At 35.7% G+C, this 19,303-nt stretch overlaps 1 protein-coding gene across 12 annotated transcripts in view; it reads right to left on the minus strand.

Moving 5' to 3' along the window:
* Window positions 1-19,303, minus strand: part of LOC106667237 (nuclear protein MDM1) — a 136,203-nt gene that overhangs the window by 27,796 nt on the left and 89,104 nt on the right. For 9 of the 12 annotated variants that reach the window (XR_001340522.2, XR_001340523.2, XM_014395069.2 and 6 more), the window contains one exon: window positions 11,432-11,560. The exons of the other annotated variants lie outside the window; for them this stretch is intronic. Coding sequence is in view for 7 of the 9 variants with exons in the window: in XM_014395069.2 (XP_014250555.1) it covers window positions 11,432-11,560 (129 nt within the window). In the remaining 2 variants the exon portion in view is untranslated. The remainder of the gene's footprint in view (window positions 1-11,431; window positions 11,561-19,303) is intronic. 12 annotated transcript variants of the gene reach the window in all.

A 19,303-nucleotide genomic window follows, 5' to 3' on the forward strand; every position in this document is an offset into this window, starting at 1 on the left:
TTTTGAAACTATTTTTCCACCTGTACAAAAATGAACATGCACTTTCACCTTTTGAAGACTAACCGCTGCTCCCATCTACTACAATAGTACACCTCTCCCACCATTTACAGTCTTCTATCATGGGCTATAAATTGACAAAAGGCATATTGAACCCACACAAATGACTCAAGAACTCAGTTGCTACAATTCTTAAAAGACTGCTGGAAAACTGATCAAAACTAATGACTCAATTTATATTATCTTCAGCATAGCACTTGAGCTGCACTGGACTTAAGACAGCCCTCCCTTTGACCAATTACCTGGTACTAAACCTATTTAATCAACAGATATTTCAAGTCTGTAAGCCATAATTCTGTACAGATTCAAGGGTACCCCAAGGAAGTATCTTAGGACCCATTTTCTACACAGTATGCATACCTACCCTTTCCGAAACTATTTTTGCCACCTATGCAGATGATACTGCCATCATTCCTCTCATACACACGAATTCTCTGGATCATCTCCCCTCATAAAGACCATCTCAACCAGTAACCTGTGAACCCATGTCACATCGAAACAATTATTTAAAATTTTCTTCAAACTAGCTAATAATTAATATTGTTTTTGGATTTGAAGACTGCAAACAAGAGTGTTAATGATAAATAGTTTAACTAAGTTCATTTGATTGTTTGTTTTCATATTAACACACATGTTCTATTTATTTATTAACGTTTAAAGTTTAATTTTAAATAAATGTAAATAATGTTTCACATTTATTCAATACTATGACAATTTATTTCATCTGACTTAAAACATCTAATCTATGTCAAAACAGAGTTGAATTCTTTTATATCTGCTAGGCTTGGATTTTAACAACAAAACTTGTTGTTAGTAACAGTTTTAAACAAATGGAAGCACTGAAAAATTACAGAAGGCACAAATGATGAAAATTCTTCTACTAGAAGAGTGGTTTATCTGTTTTTATAAAATATATTTTGTTTACAGAATTTGTTTATCCATATCCAACATAGCTGTCGAATATTAAAAGTTTGTAATCAGCTTACAACGAGTTTGTGTAAGTGTCTTTCAAATAAAATTTAAAAACTTTTCGTTGCTTGTTTAATTTGCATATATAAAAATACTTGAGATACTCAATGGAAACTTATTTTTAAAGAAGAGCCCTTCCTTGAGAAAACCTACAACTCTGAATGAAATCTATTACATATTTTACAAGACAAGCATTTCTATGAAAGAGATTAATACAAATTACATCTCTTCAAAACTGTTTATCAGTTAAAACAAATTAATTTAGAAAATTAAAAAACAGGAGGAACTACTCAATAGTAATCACTTCTGTCCATTTGGCATCAATCACTTTCAATGCCACTTAGGAGGTTGAAAGGCCAGCGATGCTTCAATCATCAGGATAATAATCCACGATGGTTTTTTTTTATAATTGTTTGTGAAACTTTTTGTAGCTGTTTTTTTTCTACATCAAGGACATATTGGATTGTAAATGGTAAGACTGGATACATACAAAAAAGATGGTTCAGAGGATTTTGGATTGTAAAGATTGCATATGTTGGAGGTTGAACCTCAAACTGTATGGTGTCCAAATGAGTCTCAGACTGGTGATATAAACAAGTCATTTGTTTTGCAGTCATTTTTGAAGCATCTGTTGAGTTTTGTCTCTCCATGGGTGTGGGTTTCATGTAATGTTAGTCAATGTATAGTCCAAGGTAGCTGGTTCCACCATACACCATGTATAGGTCCACTATAGTTGGTGGGGGAGGGGTAGTAAGGTAGTAGATGAAAGAAGTGGGTGAAAGTGACATGTTCACAGTTTTGTACGTTTGTCATTTTCAACCGCTTGAAACATTCCTCAAAGGACGTAGCCTGGGTTGACAGGTTTCTGGTTGAGATGATCTTTATGAAAGGATGGCGGTATCATCCGCATGATGGCCAGGATAGTTTCAGAAATGATAGGTATGTGGACATAATTTGAAGAGGGTGGGGCTCAAGCTACTTCCTTGGGGTAACCCTGAATCTGTGCAATATCCAGTATAGACTTAATTTTTTTTTTTTGTCGACCGTCCTCGGCAGTACGCAATTCTTTGGCGGAATTTATCCTTTTGCAATATAGAACTATTAGACAGATTAGACTTTTCTTTCCCTCTGGCGTTTTGATTGCACGTCAATAAATGATAGGAGTCAATCGAAACGTTGACACAATTTAAATAGTTTAAATAGTCTGCACTATTTATACTCAACACTTCTCAAAAGTTTCTCAAAACTTAAATAAAAAATAAATAAATTAAAAAAACGATCTAACATTATATTCCACATATATAACTTGTTTTTTTATATTTTTTTTAACTGGAAAACCAAATTTTGTTTATTAGAATGTAGGCAAAATTGTTGCTGTATGATCTGACACTCATGGAATGGGTTTTCACAAAAGTTTGGCGTGTATCAAAAAATACAGAAAGTCGCTGAAAACCGCGTAATTGGCGATAGTTAAATTTACCTCAACAAGTGTAAAAGTAGCATCTAAGAAACTCCGGCCCTAACTGAAGTCAAGTGAGAAGTCATTTAACCCCACCTTCAGCTAACGGCTATTTCATTATTTTCCTCGTCATTATGTAAATTGCGGCGCGTGGCAATGTGTCTGTACGCATGCTTGTTTATAAACAAACTGTTCATAAATTGGTATGCGCTTCACGGGGCGTGAAGTCGCACGTTAATTTTTTAACGCTTTCCATTTCTAAGTCCTGGTTTCTTATTTAATATTATGCCTACTTCTATTGTTCAAGTACAATAAAGCGGCATTTGAAGGGTATCAGTTCATCACGAAGCGTTCTAACTGCGACTGAAACCTGGACTGGGCCGAGTCGACATATTTTGCCACAAAATCAATGGATTTTCTTAACAGATGGATTAGCAGAACATTCACATGCACTAAACACATGCAAAATAGAAAAGAAAGCAATTAGAAAGTAAATACCTAATTAATAATAAACACTAATAGTAAAAAGTTTTGGTTTGATATTTTAGTGACTGGGCGTTTTATGGTGGCCCTGACAAGGGCCGGTGTTTGGAAGCGTGGCGTTGAGACGATGTATCGACCGAGTGTGGCTCCTGTTGGTAGAGAGAGCAGTTGGCTGAGGTCCGGAGCCGTGAGTCGGCTGACTCTACATCGGTTGAAGGGACTCTGGTGTAGCAGTTGGCCGAGTGCAGCGGTTTGCCTTTAGCCGAGGCGGCTATGTTGTGAAGGCGAGTTCGAGGCTGAGAGTACCCTTGCCATCGTCATAGCTGCTTCATTAGTGATAGGCAAGAATTTCTCGGGTTAACGAGACTGCTGTCATTTTCGATTAGTGAGTGCTCGTCGGGTTGACTAGTCTGAGGGTAGAGTGAGACCACGTCGGGTTGATGCGTCCGAGGGTAGGAGTGAGACGCTGAGACCTCGTCTGGTTGTCGAATCTCAAGGTATGGTGACACCTCGTCGGGTTGACGAGTCTAAAGCCAATGGGGTAGTGCCCCTGCTTACTGGCTCTGCTCTGATTCGCTGCAGAGTGGAGGGCGAGACCATTCCAGAACCGGTAGTAACACCTAAGGTTCATGACATACTAGGCGTCAAATGGCAGCGTCAGAATTGAAAATCGCTGTGTACATTAAATGAGCGCGAGTACATTACACTGGGTGGACGCTGGAAAAGGCGAAAAGGCGTCTAAACTTTTGCGGGTGAGCGTCTAGACGCACGGAATCCCAGCAACAGCCAGACTTTTGAGATGGAGAAGAGCGTTTTGACGCCTAGTATGTCATCAAACACGAAAAGCGATTTTTTAGACGCTCGGTATGTCATGAGCCTAACGGGCCCACTATAATATAAACAATGAAGTTTATGCTTTCTACTCCAAGTTGGATAGTCAATTCTCAAAAGAAACTCTCTAATACACAAAATCAATGAAAGCTAAACCCGTCCATATTACACCCAAAGACAAAAAAACGGACACATGAATTTTTTTGTTTATTTTCCTCAATAATTAGTTATACTGATCACAACCCCGAGACCTTTAGCTTACAGAGATGAGCACCGCCTAAACCGTTGCGCTTCCCCTCTCCCCCCAAAAAATTAATTGTTAATTTGTTTTCTTAAAAGCATGGTTTTAAACCAAGAAGTTCTCGCCTGGACAGATGCTTTTGCCGTTACATAGCCCAAGTCCTGGGTGTGCCGCGACTCTACCATCCGTGATCGTCTACTGCGGTTTAGGGTCACCGGAAGTTTCGATCGAAGGAAGGTAGTGGTCGACCGAGATTACGATAGCTAGAGATGTTTTATTGATCTTACCGCACTACGGAACCGTCATTTAACGGCTTGACATGTGTCACCTCAGTCCGTAATGTAAGGGTGAGCTCTAAAACAGTCATCTGAAGGTTTCGTGAAAATAGCCGTCTTAGATTTTCTACGACTGGACTATTTGTAAATCACCATCTCGCTTGTACACTTGAACAATGCTGTTCGGAATCAACAATCGAACTGATTATCATACAGAATGGATCTTTGACTGCATTAAGGTGCATAGAGGAAGTTCTTTTGGATGATGATGAAAGGAGACTATTAAGAGGGGGTTTGCGTTTCGCCAAGAGCTGCAGCCTTCCGGCTTATTGTACTTTCCTAGTTCCTTGGTACAGTCTATCGGCTAGATCCTTCTTTTAAGGAGAGGTTATATTGACAGCCGCTTTTTCTTTTGGTACATGGTTATGTCTCCGTCGAGCAGTTGCTTCACATTCAAAGGTGACATGATTGACTGCTTCTTCCTCTTCATAGTCATAATTGAAGATGCCCGTGTGATGTAGATGATGATGTATGTCACTCATCTGAAGTTCCTCTGGAAGCTGTGGCCCAATTGCTCCATTTATTGAGAATAACTTTCGATTAATGCATGATAATGGTCGACCTTAGTTCGCGTTGTCACCCATTACTTGGTCGTTGTATGGATTACCACAATGAATTGGTTCTCCTGACATGATCTATAGACACTTATGGGAGACGGGTTAGACATTGTTTGACGCTTCCAACAAGCTTTGAACAGCTTCATACTCAATGTCTAGGAGACTGCCCTCCGCGATGCCAGATGAGTGAATCTTGTATTTACGATTAATAACGTTATTAAGAGCAAAACAAGGTTAATAAATTGTGAGTTACATTTTTGGTTTGCATTAAAATAAGTATGTTTTAATTAATATAACATTAAAAATACACACAGTTTGAAAATAAACAACAAAATACTAGTGTCCCTCATTTTGAGTGTATTTTGGACCAATTCTGTTTTTTGATTAACCAGATTTTTCCGTTTTAACCGAGACCTTATAAAAACACATGGTAAGCATGAAAACTGAACGGATAAACTGTTGTCTGCCTATAAGAAGTATTATTATTCACTAAATAGTCAATTTTTTTAAAACTACAACCCTGCAATTTGTCAATCAAAAAGTTTTAGAATCGAAGGGTTTTTCATCTACCCATACTTCGAACACACAAAGTTTTTAAAATTAAAATTCTCATTTAATTTTTATAGGTAAAGATAAGTCCCATTATCTTGTATTTAATGGATTAATTTATCTCATTTATCAATAATAGATTGCAATTCCCATTATTCTGTTGATACGGATTTTCTATTTTTTTAAATAAATTTTTAATGAGGAACTTTCTTTTTTACTATTTCGTTTTCACCAAAACGAGCTAGGTCATCGGGGCTTAGAAGCAAGACGTACACTCAGTAAAAATGTCTCAGAACATCTACTGGTTTTCTCAAAATGTGCGCTCCAATTTTTTTAAAATTATAATTATTTGCATATTAAAACATAATTATTGTCAATCATAATGTATTATTTAAAGGCTTTAGGACATAAAAAATAAATGATTTAATTTAAAGGTTATTTGTTTTCATAATAACTTTGCATATGCTAATCGTGAGGCAAAAAAGTTTCGGAATACATAGGCAAACACCTTCCCAAAGTTCAATGTGTACAGCCTGATTCTTAGTTTACTTTGTGCAATATCATCTTGACAGCAATCATTTTTACTTAGTTAGTACGATATTAGCCTTCAATGTAGAAATACTGCAGTTCACTCGGGAAATAATTGTTAGATTGTATAAAAAGAGAATCATGTGGGGAAATAGGAAATGAACTTAATAAGTGACCCTCGATAATTCATTACATTATCTCTCGGTATAAGGAGCTCGGTAATGGTGAAAACAGACCTCGTTTAGGCCGGCCAGAAAAATTAAACACCTTCCAAAAGTGTGCCGTTTTCAAGAAGTGGCCACCAGCCCCTCGAAAAGTGCCCCCGAAATTGCAGGTATTCTGTATCAGTACGAAATACTATTAGAGAACAAGGCAGGACTCGACCATAGAAAGAAGCCCTATATAAGCAAATAGAAATGGGAAAAGCGTCTCCAGTTTGCTAAAGAGCATGTAAGTAAGGCTGCTGCATTTTGGGAGTCTGCTATTTTCACCCATGAGAACGAATTTACTTCTCAGGGTCCGATGGAAGAAAGAAAGTATGGCGTAAACCATGGGAACACTTACAATTAATGAATAAACGATGGTTAAACATGGGGGCAGTGGGGTGCTTGTTGCATGGGCTTTAGAGGAGTTGGCAGTTTACACATAATCGATGGGATCAAGGACCAAACGTATACATCAAGCAAAACTCAAGAATGACTGCTATATAATGCGCCTAGGCATAGAGAACAACCCAATTTATCCCCCTATCAAGCATTTGTGGGATCATATTGGAAGGCAGTTTAGGAAACTAGGTAAATAAGAGATTTTTACAGGATTGGATTAATACATCCCCGGACGTAGATAGATGCATTAGTCGGAGTGTGTACTGCGCCATTTAGAGCTACTGTATCCCCCGTTCTATGCTTAAAGCACACCGGTGAGAACTAGATCAACAATAAACTTGATTAGTAGGCCCGGTTTAAGTGGTTGAATCTCTTCTATAGTTACGCTGTATGCCCCAGAACAAGGGCAAATGTAGCACCACAGTTTTGGTAGTAGGTGTATTGGTCTCGCCTCTGCTTCTTTGCAAAAATCTGCACGTGCTATGTGGGTTATGTCAATCTTCTTCAGATGTCCGTTTAGTTTGCATTGTCCTGTTAAGAATCCTGTTAGGATCGCAGCTTTTTCCTGCTTCCTTTAATATAATCTGTTACCTCTTCCTTCCAAAGTTTATTACGAGGTTCTTGGATTGTTTGTGTCTAATGAGTGAGTTCTAGTGTTCCTTAATTTTCTTTTTATCCTTCTGTTTGAGGTGCTGATTGTAATGATAGTATGCATTTCTATGCCACAGAAGGGCTCGGTATAGCAGCCTTGCAAGAGCATCTGCTTTCTCATGGCCTTCTACTCCAACACGTCCTGGGATCCAGCAGAGGCTGACTTCGTTTTGTCTGCATACCTAAATAGTAGTTTGGTTTTGCGATTCAGAACCATCCCTGAGCCAACGGTGTTTGAACTTAGCGCTTTGATATCTGCTTGCCATCTGACATGATGTATGTTTTTCATGTTTTTGTACCCTTTATTCAGATTGAATTGGATACATTTTTCAATTGCATGGACCTCAGCTTGGAAGATATTTGTGTATTTTCCCATGGTTTCTGAATATATTTGGTTCCATGACCGAATACTCCTGCCCCCCTACCTTCTAGCGTTCTAGATCCGTCTGTGTACCAGTAGATGGTGCCATCTTAAAGGAGGTGCTTTTCTCCTTTCCCATTCCTTTTTGGTACGTATGTTTGATCCCTGGGTGTGACAAAAAAACTATTTCTATTAATGAAAAACCGTTTATTAGCGGTAATAAAACGTAGGGGTGGTCTACAGATTACTGACATAAAATTTAGATAAGTGTCAGTAAATAAAGAAGTGAAAAATAAGATGTTCAGAAACTTTTTTGCTTGAAATGTATACATGTTATGTGATTTTTGTTGTTGATTAAAGTTTATAGTTGCAAGGCATTGTGTTGTTAATCAATTTAGTCCATTATTATTTCAATTTAAAAGGATTGCTTCTGTTTCACTGAAGGTGTTGGGAGACTTTTTTTACTGAGTGTATTTAATTGTAACATGCAGGATTTCACGGATCGTAAGTACAGCGTGATCTCCACGAATAGCAGTGCATCGCGTCTGATTCTAACCAAAACTATCTGCTCGTTGATTCAGAATTTCGGGTTTTTCTGTCCCTTTTATGAACATTTTCCAGCCTTTGTAAACGTCCAGCGGCCGAGCAAATCTACATTTTTTAATTTCATCAGCCATCCCGTGTATAAATCTGTTTAGAAATTTCCGTTGATTCAAGCAGAAAGTATATCTTTTTTCCGAACAAAGGAAAAGTAATACTCCGTTCTGGCTGAGTTACAATAATATTACAAAAGCACTTTTATCTTTTAACATTTACATTACTTCGACGACAACCAAAGTTAGATCGAAACAGAGATTTTATCATGAACGAATCACTCATTTATGCGTTTTGTCGGTCCAAGGATCGCACGTGCAACATTCGTTGTTACAATTTGACTGCTTTCATCATGGGACAACGATGCGAATCTGATTCATTTTTATATGTATAAAATTAGATGTATCAAGAAATTTCTCTTAAGCGCTATCGACAATAAACTTTATTCTTGGACTTAAATGACGTAATAATTAATTATTAATACAACATATTTTCAGAGATTCAAGCCTGATAACATAGAGGTTCTTTTGACTTAAAGGTGGAAAAGGACGGGGGCTCGGCGGTTAGAATGAGGAAGAGAATTCCATAAGATGGAGGCGCGGATGAGGAAGGAACTGACTGAACCCAGTACTTCTGTGTTTAGGGTGATAGGTCAGAAAGGCTGGGGCGAGTTTAACTCGAGTGTACAGAGGAAGGTAAGGAAAGGAATGGGAAGATATTTGATATAGCAAAGAGCCAAGTATTGTTAGTTCAAGTTGATGTATAGATCAATTGACATCCTCAGGGAGGCGAAGATAAAACGTACGAAACAATTCATTAGCTTACCTTCTAGCTCACTAGTGAGTCTCCCTCCACACATCCAAAATTAAATTTGGCTGAATAAGGGAGGAAGAGATTACAACCTAGAACTAGAATAGAAACAGAACTAGGAATAGAATAGAATAACTACAAAAAGGTCACAAATTTGCTGGATTTCTGATCAAAAGTTGACAAATACGGCTGCACTTGCATGCGTGCCCTAAAATCATTCAAATTCGGTATGATCATGCTTTCTACAAATGGTTAAAAAAAATCGACAAGTTTGATCAGACAGGCATGTCATTTATAAATTCGATTATCTAAATTAACCTTTTATTGAAATTTGTTCTTGGTGAAATTGTTATAAGGTCGGTGTAACACAGAGCCGACCTCAACGGGGACTTCAAGCTGTATCGTAGAACATTGTTGTCACCTCTTCATAGGCATGTAAATATCGGGTTGTCCGGAAAATAATGCAGGATTTTAAGTTTTCATTAAAAAAAATCTATATAAAATATTCTGTTTACGTTTACAGGATTACTCATTTGTATGAATGTCAACACTTATTAATCCTCTTCCAAATGATATTGTTTGTTTACCTCTGTAGCATTCCGCTACTTGGAAATAATTCAGTCATCCTTATAATGTCAAAGCGAGAATTTCGTACGATTTTCTTTTACGAGTTTAAACTCGGCCGAAGCGGAGCCCAAACGGCTAGAAACATTAACCAAGTCTGGGGCGAGGGTTGTGTTAATGAGTGCACTGTGCAAAGGTGGTTTAAAAAATTTCGGGAGGGAGATTTCAGCCTTGAAGATGAAGAAGGTCGTGGAAGGCCTTCCTCTCTTAATGATGATGTTCTGCGATCAGTGGTGGAAGAAAACCCCAAAACAACTGTTCGAGAACTTGCAGAGCAACTCAAAGTCAGTAAAACGACCGTCGCTGACCACCTCAAGGCGATTGGAAAAGTGAAAAAACTCGAAAATTGGGTTCCACACTCATTAAACGATCGCCAAAAAAATCAGCGCTTTGATGTTTGTGCATCACTTCTTTGTCGAAACACAAATGACCCATTTCTGGCCAGAATTGTTACATGTGACGAAAAGTGGATTCTCTACGATAACACTAGACGTTCTGGACAGTGGCTCGACAAAGGAGAAGCTCCAATACATTTTCCAAAGCCCCCAACTCATCAAAAAAAGGTAATGGTTACGGTATGGTGGGCTTCATTTGGTTTAATACACTACAGCTTCTTAAATCCTGGCGAAACCATCAATGCTGAATCATACTGTAACCAAATTAATACCATGCATCAGAAATTGGTAGTAATGAAGCCCTCTTTGGTCAATCGGAAAGGGCCCATTTTGTTGCATGACAACGCTCGACCACATGTGTCACGTGTAACGTCACAAAAATTATTGGAGCTTGGCTATGAAACTTTGCCTCACCCACCCTACTCTCCGGACCTCTCGCCTACTGACTACCATTTTTTTAGACACCTGGACCACTACTTACAACACATAATATTCAAAAATCAAACGGAACTGGAAAATGCATTTATTGACTTTATCAATTCTAAAAATTCTGAATTCTACTCAGACGGAATTAATAAGTTACCAACACGTTGGGAGAAATGTATTGAGAGTATGGGAAATTATTTTGATTAAAGAACATTGCTTTAAAGTAACTAGTTTCTTTTTTTTTGTTTAATACCAAAATCCTGCATTATTTTCCGGACAACCCAATAATAAGTTCTCGAACAAAGTTTAAACCATTCTATTACCGAATTTCCTATCTTTTATAATCAAGTGAACTTGATAGGTACGTGGACGGTTTCAGAAGTGTCTAAGCAACTTGCTTCTTAATTGGAATTCACTTAAGGGAAATCATTTTATACCAATGAATAATCCAGGTAAGGAGATCCTCAAGAACAAGTTTTTCTTACTGAGGATGTACGATTTTTCTGACATAGGTGTACTTGCTGTTTCTATACATTTTTTAAATTGTATTAATAAACTGAAATAGGTAATAATAGATTTGTTTGAGAGACAATTGTCTCTTGCTTGTTTCAAACTTTAGTTCTGGTTTCTACCATATGGCCAGACTTGTTTGAACTGAAGCAGTTTCTTAGAAATTTATTAAAATTGTGTAATTATTTCATCTGTCAAGATCACCCAATATTGTCAGAATGGTTAATCTATGTGCTAAAAGAAATAGCGTTATAAAAAAAAATCCAAGAAAAAAATCTATATACAAAGTTCTTTAAGCCACAGAGGTTCAAAAACGCCTATTTAGACAAACATTCCAAAAGTATACATTTTTCTTCTCAACCCAGTGATTTGGTTAAGAGTACGATTTTTTCTTATTAGGAATGGATTAAGCATTCATTGGTATAAATATGAAAAAAATGCGTTACCAATTGTTGTGCGGATGGATCTGAGTCGCTTCTTAAGACGCGCTGATGATGAGGAGACGGTGGCTGGTTGGGCGGCCCTTCTGACTTGCTCCTCCGGCAGCTGCCCTGATCGCCCTCCCGACCTGCGCACTATACTAACCCCAGTCACAATCCCCAACCAAAACTAGTTTTAAGAATAATTCTAAACTATACTCTATATGCGTATGGTCAATTTGAAATGATTCGTGGTGGAGAAATCTTGACGCGATTAAGTTAGAAGTTACCAGGGCTTTAGATACGAAACCTTTGGACCACCTTTTCCACACCTCTACACCATAAATAATGAGGTAAAGTAAATTTTAGTTAAATGGCCAATTATTAAACACGCTGACTCAATTCTTAATTTTTTGACAGTTTTAGTTGTCTTTCATAAAAGATAGTCGAAGGAACAGCAGAATAAAGAAAAGATATGAATATGTCGATGATATGGATAATGATGATAAGTAATTCATTACGATGTATAAAGTGTAAAAAAAAACCCTGCCAATTTTTCCATGACATCGTATTCTGTGTATCAGAGTGTTTTAGATATTATCCGATTTTTCTATTTCGTATTGGCTGCAAGTCAACTAAAGATTATTATGAATGCAATATTTTAATATAATTAAAAGAAAAACCTAGCTGACTGAAGTTATATAAAATTACATGTAAAAACAAATTATTGTTTTAATGATTCAAGATTTGCTAAAAAAACAAAACAAATAATAATCATTTAGTAAACCAATATTTTATATTTAAATTGTTTTTAAATAAATTTTTATATGCCTTTTAATTTTTATTGTATTTATTCATTTAATGTAATATTTTAGACAAGAACCCGTTTTATGTTTAAAAAATATCAATTTGAAAGAAATACCTTTTTGCATATTTAATTATAAAATTTTAATTGTAATTAAATTCAGTGGTCAATTATTTCAATAGTTCAATTATTTGGGATTAAAAAAACACACAAATACACGGGATTTTATATTACTTCATAGATTACATTTCATACCACCTAAGTTTTTTAATGCTTTAGACAAAGGACTTTTTTGAAAAGGGTTAATTTAAAGTTAACAAGGGGTAATTTGAAATAAAAAATGAGTGATCTAACGTTAATTTCAAATTAATCTTTTCGACTTCAAATCAACACTTTTTAATTTCAATTTACGTTTTAGTTTCAAATTACCATTTTTTAACTTCAAATTAGCTTTTTTCAATTTAAAATTAACCTTATTTATATAAGGTTAAACGTAAATTAAAATTAAAAAGTGTTAATTTGAAGTTGAAAAGGATTAATTTGAAATTAACAAAAGGTTAATTTGAAGTTAAAAAAAGGTTAATTTGATATTAAAAAGGACTAATTTGAAGTTAGATAGGGGTTAATTTGAAATTAAAAATGTGATATTTGAAGTTATACAAAGTTCAATGGAAATTATAAAAGGTTAATGTGAAATAAAAAAGGTGAATTTGAAGTGTAAAAAGGGTTCATTTGAAGTTCAACGGTTATTTTAAAATTTAAAAAATTAATTTGAAGTCAAATAGAGTTCATTGGAAATTGAAAAAGTTTTATTTGAAGTTACACAAGATTATTTGAAAGTTAACCACGGTTAGTTTGAAATTATAAAAGGTTAATTTGAAATTAAAAAAGTTTAATTTGATGTTACACATGGTTAATTGTCAGTTAAACTCGGTTAGTTTGAAATTATTATAAAAGGTTCATTTAATTATAAGAAAGTAAACTCAAATTAAAAAGAGTTGATTTGAAGTGAAAAAGGATTAATTTGAAATTGAAGAAGTTTAATTTGGAATTAAAAAATGGTTAATTTGAAATAATAAAAGAACGTTAATACCAAAAAGTTCGACTTCGGGAATATTGAAATGCAATACAGGAGAGAAGATCTTTATATTGTTATATGTTGCATTTGAGCGAAGAAATAAAATCCATGAAATAAAATCAGTGACAAACCTTGAAGGGTAAATAAAGAGTAATGGCGCAAGCTAGGTTGTAACCATTATGGATTGTTGGCAAGAGACTCGCCCTATAAAATCTCACCAGACTATAAAGGAGAAGAAGAATTCAGAAGAACATCAGGTACAATCGTTGGTGTGGTAGCCATATGGTAGATGCCTCCAAAACACACGAAGGAATGCTTGTGACTTGGGAAATCTTAAAAAAAGTTACGTTGGCAAAAAAATCCTTATAAGATCGGATAGCCAAGTAGCTATTCAAGTATTAGCACGCAAAAAATCACATCACAGTTAGTCAGTGAATAAATAAAGTTAGGGGGCGTCGGTGGCCGCAAGGTTTAGTCGTTGACACGGCGCTCATCACTGTAAGGTAAAGGTCCCGGGTTCGAATCCAGCGGCCCTGCATTCGAACCCGACATACTTACAAATGGGCTTTTTTTCAAAAACACCGGCACCCTGAGGGTTTATATGACCTCTGCTGTTGCGAACCCTCGTTTAAAAAAAAAAAAAAAAAAAATCTCAAAAACCTGAGAACACAACAATTTTATATCTTGGGTAACAGGACATAGGGAATTTTTGGTAACGAAAAAAGCAGACATACTGGCCAGAGGAGAATCTGTAAAAAAGAGGCCATGAACCTATTCTTGGGATAATAAAAAGAAACCGACTCCTCCATCACAGAATGGATCCAAAAAAAGACAAAAGGAAAAGTGGCTAAACTCTAGAGGTGCTAGTCACAGTAAACTTACGCTTAAACAACCCTCAGCAAAACTGGTAAACTCACTGATACAGTTAACGAGGGCTAAACTCAGAAAAGTGGTAGGACTACTGGCCACTGGTATCTGAGAAAACAAACATGACCAGGAGGAAGAAATAGTCACCCATATCATCTCGAATGTTATGAAATTACTACACGGAGAAATATCCTGTGATACAAAGAATACCCAGGGAATGGAATTGTAGCAACAACAGTCAATGACCTTAGTCTTCTTAGATGAAGGATCGAATCTATTGAACTAGGGAACTAGGAAGGTACAATAAGACAGAAAGGCAGTCCCTGGGGAACATACGCTTCCACTTCCTAGTCTCCTTTCATCATCATCATCAAGGGGCTCGCCCTTTTTTCCTTTCCATAATACTAATCTATAGATTTTTTTACAATTTTTTCAATGACTTTTTAAAAAGGATCAAGGTTCTATGTAAACCTTGTTTTTAAAGGTTAAGGCATTGACATGGCTTGCGGCTCATCAAGTTAGGGTACTGCGTTGGAATCTCAAGGGCAAATGATTAAAAAAGAGCTTTTTTATGCTTAAGCTTTGTTACTTACGTAAAACACATAAATAAAATTTAGTGTACCAAATTCCCAACACGTTATAATAAAATTAATTTTTTTGTTGTGAAAATTTCCATTGTTTCGACGGATTACACTTTACCTAAAACACTCTGTAAAAATTCTATTGGAAATGTTGTTTTATATTGACGAGCAGAATTTTCTGTGGTGGAAATATTTTGTCTGATATGTAATTAGTATTTTATCATGGTAGTTTATCAGAATTGACCCTCCTTTTGAAAATGCTGAATTTCTCATTGACTTTTATACAATGGACGTGATATTTAGTTGATACTAAATTGATCTGATTATTCTTTCAGTTTAATTCCATGAAGTTAAACGGAAAGTGACAAGACTGAAAAATTAGACGCATTTCGAACTTGTAACATACAAATTTTGCATTATTTTAGTGGACGATAAGTTAAATATAGGGTGGTTCGCTATGAGATGAAAAAATAATACAAATTTGGTTATATTTTGTGTTAGAATAAGAAAGAACATTCAATAATTTGTATGTCAAAAGTTGATCAAATTTTTATGAAACGTGGTAACAAAAACTGATTCAAATCGCTTTCAAATTTTGTTTATCAAAAGTTCAATTTTTAACAACATACAGGTTATAGTATGGAATGAATATCGGTTAACTCTAAAATAGGTTTAACCCATACTTGACGGCCGTTCAAAGTTGAACCAAGTTCATCATTTGAACTTGGTTCAAGATAAAAAGAAAAATGAAAGAAATTTTTATTAACTCTGTTCAGTTCTAAACTTTAATTAAAACCAAGTTGGTGAAACGGGCCTCTCAGTTTAATATTTATAATATTTTACCATATTTTTACATTTTACAAAAACGAGCGACCACTTGAAATGAATGGCTCGATCATAAGAAAAAGACTGTTGAATGGAAACTCTTTCCTGAAGAACGAACTAGAATGCATTACATAAACGACGAAGCTTTAAAACAACTTAGGAAATGCAGACTGCATTAGGATTCGAAATAATCATGACTAGAGTCGAGAATTGCTACCTCATCCATGTCACACTTAGTATTTATCCTGTTTTACCAAATGAAAAAAAAAATTGTAATTTGGTCGTTATAGTTCATTTTGGTCGGATTTATCCCGCTAGGATAAGATTCCACAAAGTTAGTTATCATCCGGAGGTCTGTCTATTGATGAACCTGCAGTTTGGTTGTTTTGGATCATCCTAGTCTGCTTAATCTCTCTGCTATCGGACGTTTTCCTTAATACCTTCCAAGGTTGGTCTGTGTATTATTCTGCCAATTATGCCCTTTCTTACCCTCGTAAAAGGTAAAAAGTATCGGCATTGCCTTTAATATTCCTTTTCATAACCCTACGGTTTTCAATGTCTCTTCCAGTCTGTTATTGCGAGAAATTTTAAACTTGTAGTTTGGTTTTCCGTTACTCACTTTATTTAATGGTCGGTCTGTATCTTATTCAGTCAATTGTGTCCTTTTTATGTGCTTAATAGTAGGCAGTTGTCGCGTTTTATCTTTCGAGTCTGTATATTCGCCTGTTTTACACATCATGGAGCAAGTTTACACTTGTTATTTGGTAATTTCCGATGGTTATTCGCATTTGGTATATAAAACCTTGCCTCACCCTGCATATACCTCTGAAGAACCAGGCTAAAAACCGAAATGATTTTGACAGACTAAAAGAGCATGGTCTAATTAAAGACCTCTAGATTTTACAATGTAACATGGATAGCCAGACTAGATAAATATTAATAAGAGTAATGATGGCGAGAAGGCGAGACACGGGACAAACATATCAAAATTATTATTAACTTCACTAATTTCGTGGTCCGCTTGGCCAATTAATATATTACAATTAATCTCAACTAAAAACCTTAATTAATTGTAATTATTATTAACTATCGAATTAAAGATTCATCAGCCAGGAGGAAATATCACGAAATTGTTTGCAATTTTTAGCTAGGAGAACAAAAGTGCCGGAAAATAACCTTCCCTAGATTAGTGGCTGATGCCATCTTCCTCAAATTCCCATTCAGTCTGCAGTGTCCTGTTAGGATTCGAAGTTTGTTTCAATTTCCTTTCATACATTCCGTTGCCACTGTTTTCTCATTTTCATCTTTCATCTATGATAGTTATTGATAGTGTGTGTGAATCCCTATGACACAGAAGGGCTCAGGATCTATCAACGGTATACCAACCGCTTTCCTTGCAAGGGCGCAAGCTTAGTGCTTTGAAGGCTGCTTGGTTATCTGACACATAACTATGTTCTTGCTTTTGTACCGGTTCATTACATCATCTTTGGTGAATCTGCACATGCCCCGTTAAGAATCCTGATATGATTCTGACTTTCTTCCTGCTCCCTTTGATGCATTCTAGTGTTTCTTTCTTACCAAATCTCGCCAGGAATTTTTTTAATTGAGTTCAGTGAGAGAATTCCATTGTTTACTTACTTTTACTATATCTTCTTTCCTAAGATGCTCGTTGATAGTTTGGATTCGTATACAACAATACGGACCTACTAGTGATTTAACAGCTCTTTTCCTTGCAAAGTTCTTTGTTCCCCTCTACTCCTTGATGTTCTGGGTCCCCGTAGAGAGTAAGTTTATTTTATATACCTAATTTATACAATTTAGTTTTACAATACAGTACCATCTTTGAGGTAACGATGTTTGAGCTTAGTGCTCTGATGGCTGCCTGGCTATCAGACATAATATATCCTTGATTTTGTACCCTTTCTCATATACCGAACTGAGTACATCTTACAATTGGCCTCCAGCCTGGAAGATACTGGTGTACTTTCCATGGACACTCCTGCCCCCGTAGCTTATTGTGTTCTAAATCCATCAGCATATCAACTGGTAGTTCCATGCTCGACGGAGGGATTTTTCCCTTTGTTCCATTCTTTGCTGGTACTTAATCTGTCAGGTTTGAATTCAAACATTCTGCTCGTGACGTACCCCGTCAACAATATAGTTGTTAAAATCTCCACAAATTTGCAGTCTAGATTATTAGGCCCGGTTTTGGGATTGTATTTTGGTTATTTTATAACAAAGAATTTCAAGAAAAGTATAGTAGCATCACAGTCTGTTAGTAATGCTTTGGGGCTTCTTTTTCTTTTTTTTTCTTTTAAATCTGCACGTGCCCCGTTAAGAATCCTGATTCTGGAGATTCTTCCTTGTACTTTTGATGCATTCTATTCTTTTTTCCGAATCTCTCCAGGAGGTTTTTGAATTGTGTCCAATGAGTGAAATAGTTTTATCATGTCTTCGTAAGATGGCCGTTGATAATTTGGATCGTCATGCCACAAACCTCTGGACCCTTTCTTTGCAAGGTTATTATATCCACTGGATGAGTTCTCCTGGGACTGTTGTACTGCCAGCGGCCAAATATCTGGTTTTGGGACTCCTGTGCCTCTTTGCATCCTATAACCATCAGTGTATCTGTGTTGACTGATTACTTTTCCTTTTTCTCTCCCTTTTTCCATTTAAAGCCAAGAACCGTTGAGTAGGTAAAGTCAAAGATAGCACGAAGTTAAAAAAATACTAGTTTAATTTAATAGTTTCTGATGAAATTAATAATGCAGAATAAGGTCACGTTTTGTCAATAAAACTTTCTATTTTTTTTCAGAATATCTCACTACACAACGCAGATGCAAATTTGTTATTAGTAAAATTAGATGAAGCTTTATAAAAAGCCGGATGACGGGCTCGGTTTAACACGTTTATCTAATCTACTTGTCAAAATTGAAAATGATGTTAGCACGAGGAAACTTTGAAACTAATTACCTAGAGGGAAGGAAAAGTTAACGGAACTTTCCGACGGCCGAGAGGGCCGCAGATCGTGCTCATATCCGTCCAACGGAATTGTCTCATTCCTCGTTGACATTAATTTTTAATTAATGTGGCTGGGTGTTTGGATGTGTATAATTTTAAAAAAAAGTTTGGACAATGAGCAACAGATCAACTGACTTCATGGTGTTATATTAAAATATGATCTGGGATAGAGGAAGAATTAAAAAGTAAAAATAAAGCACTTAGTTGGTTCGAGCTTTCGCGGTATCTAATCCTCAGAAATATATAAAACAATAATTACTAAAAATTAATAATATGACCAGTCCATTTTAAAATATAACAAAAATATAACAATTGAGGTTATATTCTTGAACCTCATATCATTTGTAATAACCTTATAGGTTATATCTATGCTATAAAATGTTCGCAATGGTTCAAATATAGTTTCAATTTTTAATTTTCATTATACTTGAAATTATAGGCCAATATATGTTCGTATTATTTTGGTAACCGTTTAAATTAATAATTATAGTTTCAAATTCTCGATGATGAGATACGTACCATATAAAACTAGAATTGCTAAATTAAAGGATTGACAAATATGAACACTGACCTGTAATGAAAAGTAAAAATTAAAAACTATAGAACTATATCTAATATGATCAGTACATTTTACAATATAACAAGAATAACCTTAGAGGTTACAATCTTCAACCTCAGATCATTTGTAATATCCTTAGTAGTTATATCTGTATTATAAATGT

This window comes from Cimex lectularius, unplaced genomic scaffold (genome assembly GCF_000648675.2).
Source record: "Cimex lectularius strain Harlan isolate CLEC.00 unplaced genomic scaffold, Clec_2.1 scaffold27, whole genome shotgun sequence".
In the NCBI taxonomy this organism is placed as follows: Eukaryota; Metazoa; Arthropoda; class Insecta; order Hemiptera; family Cimicidae; genus Cimex; species Cimex lectularius.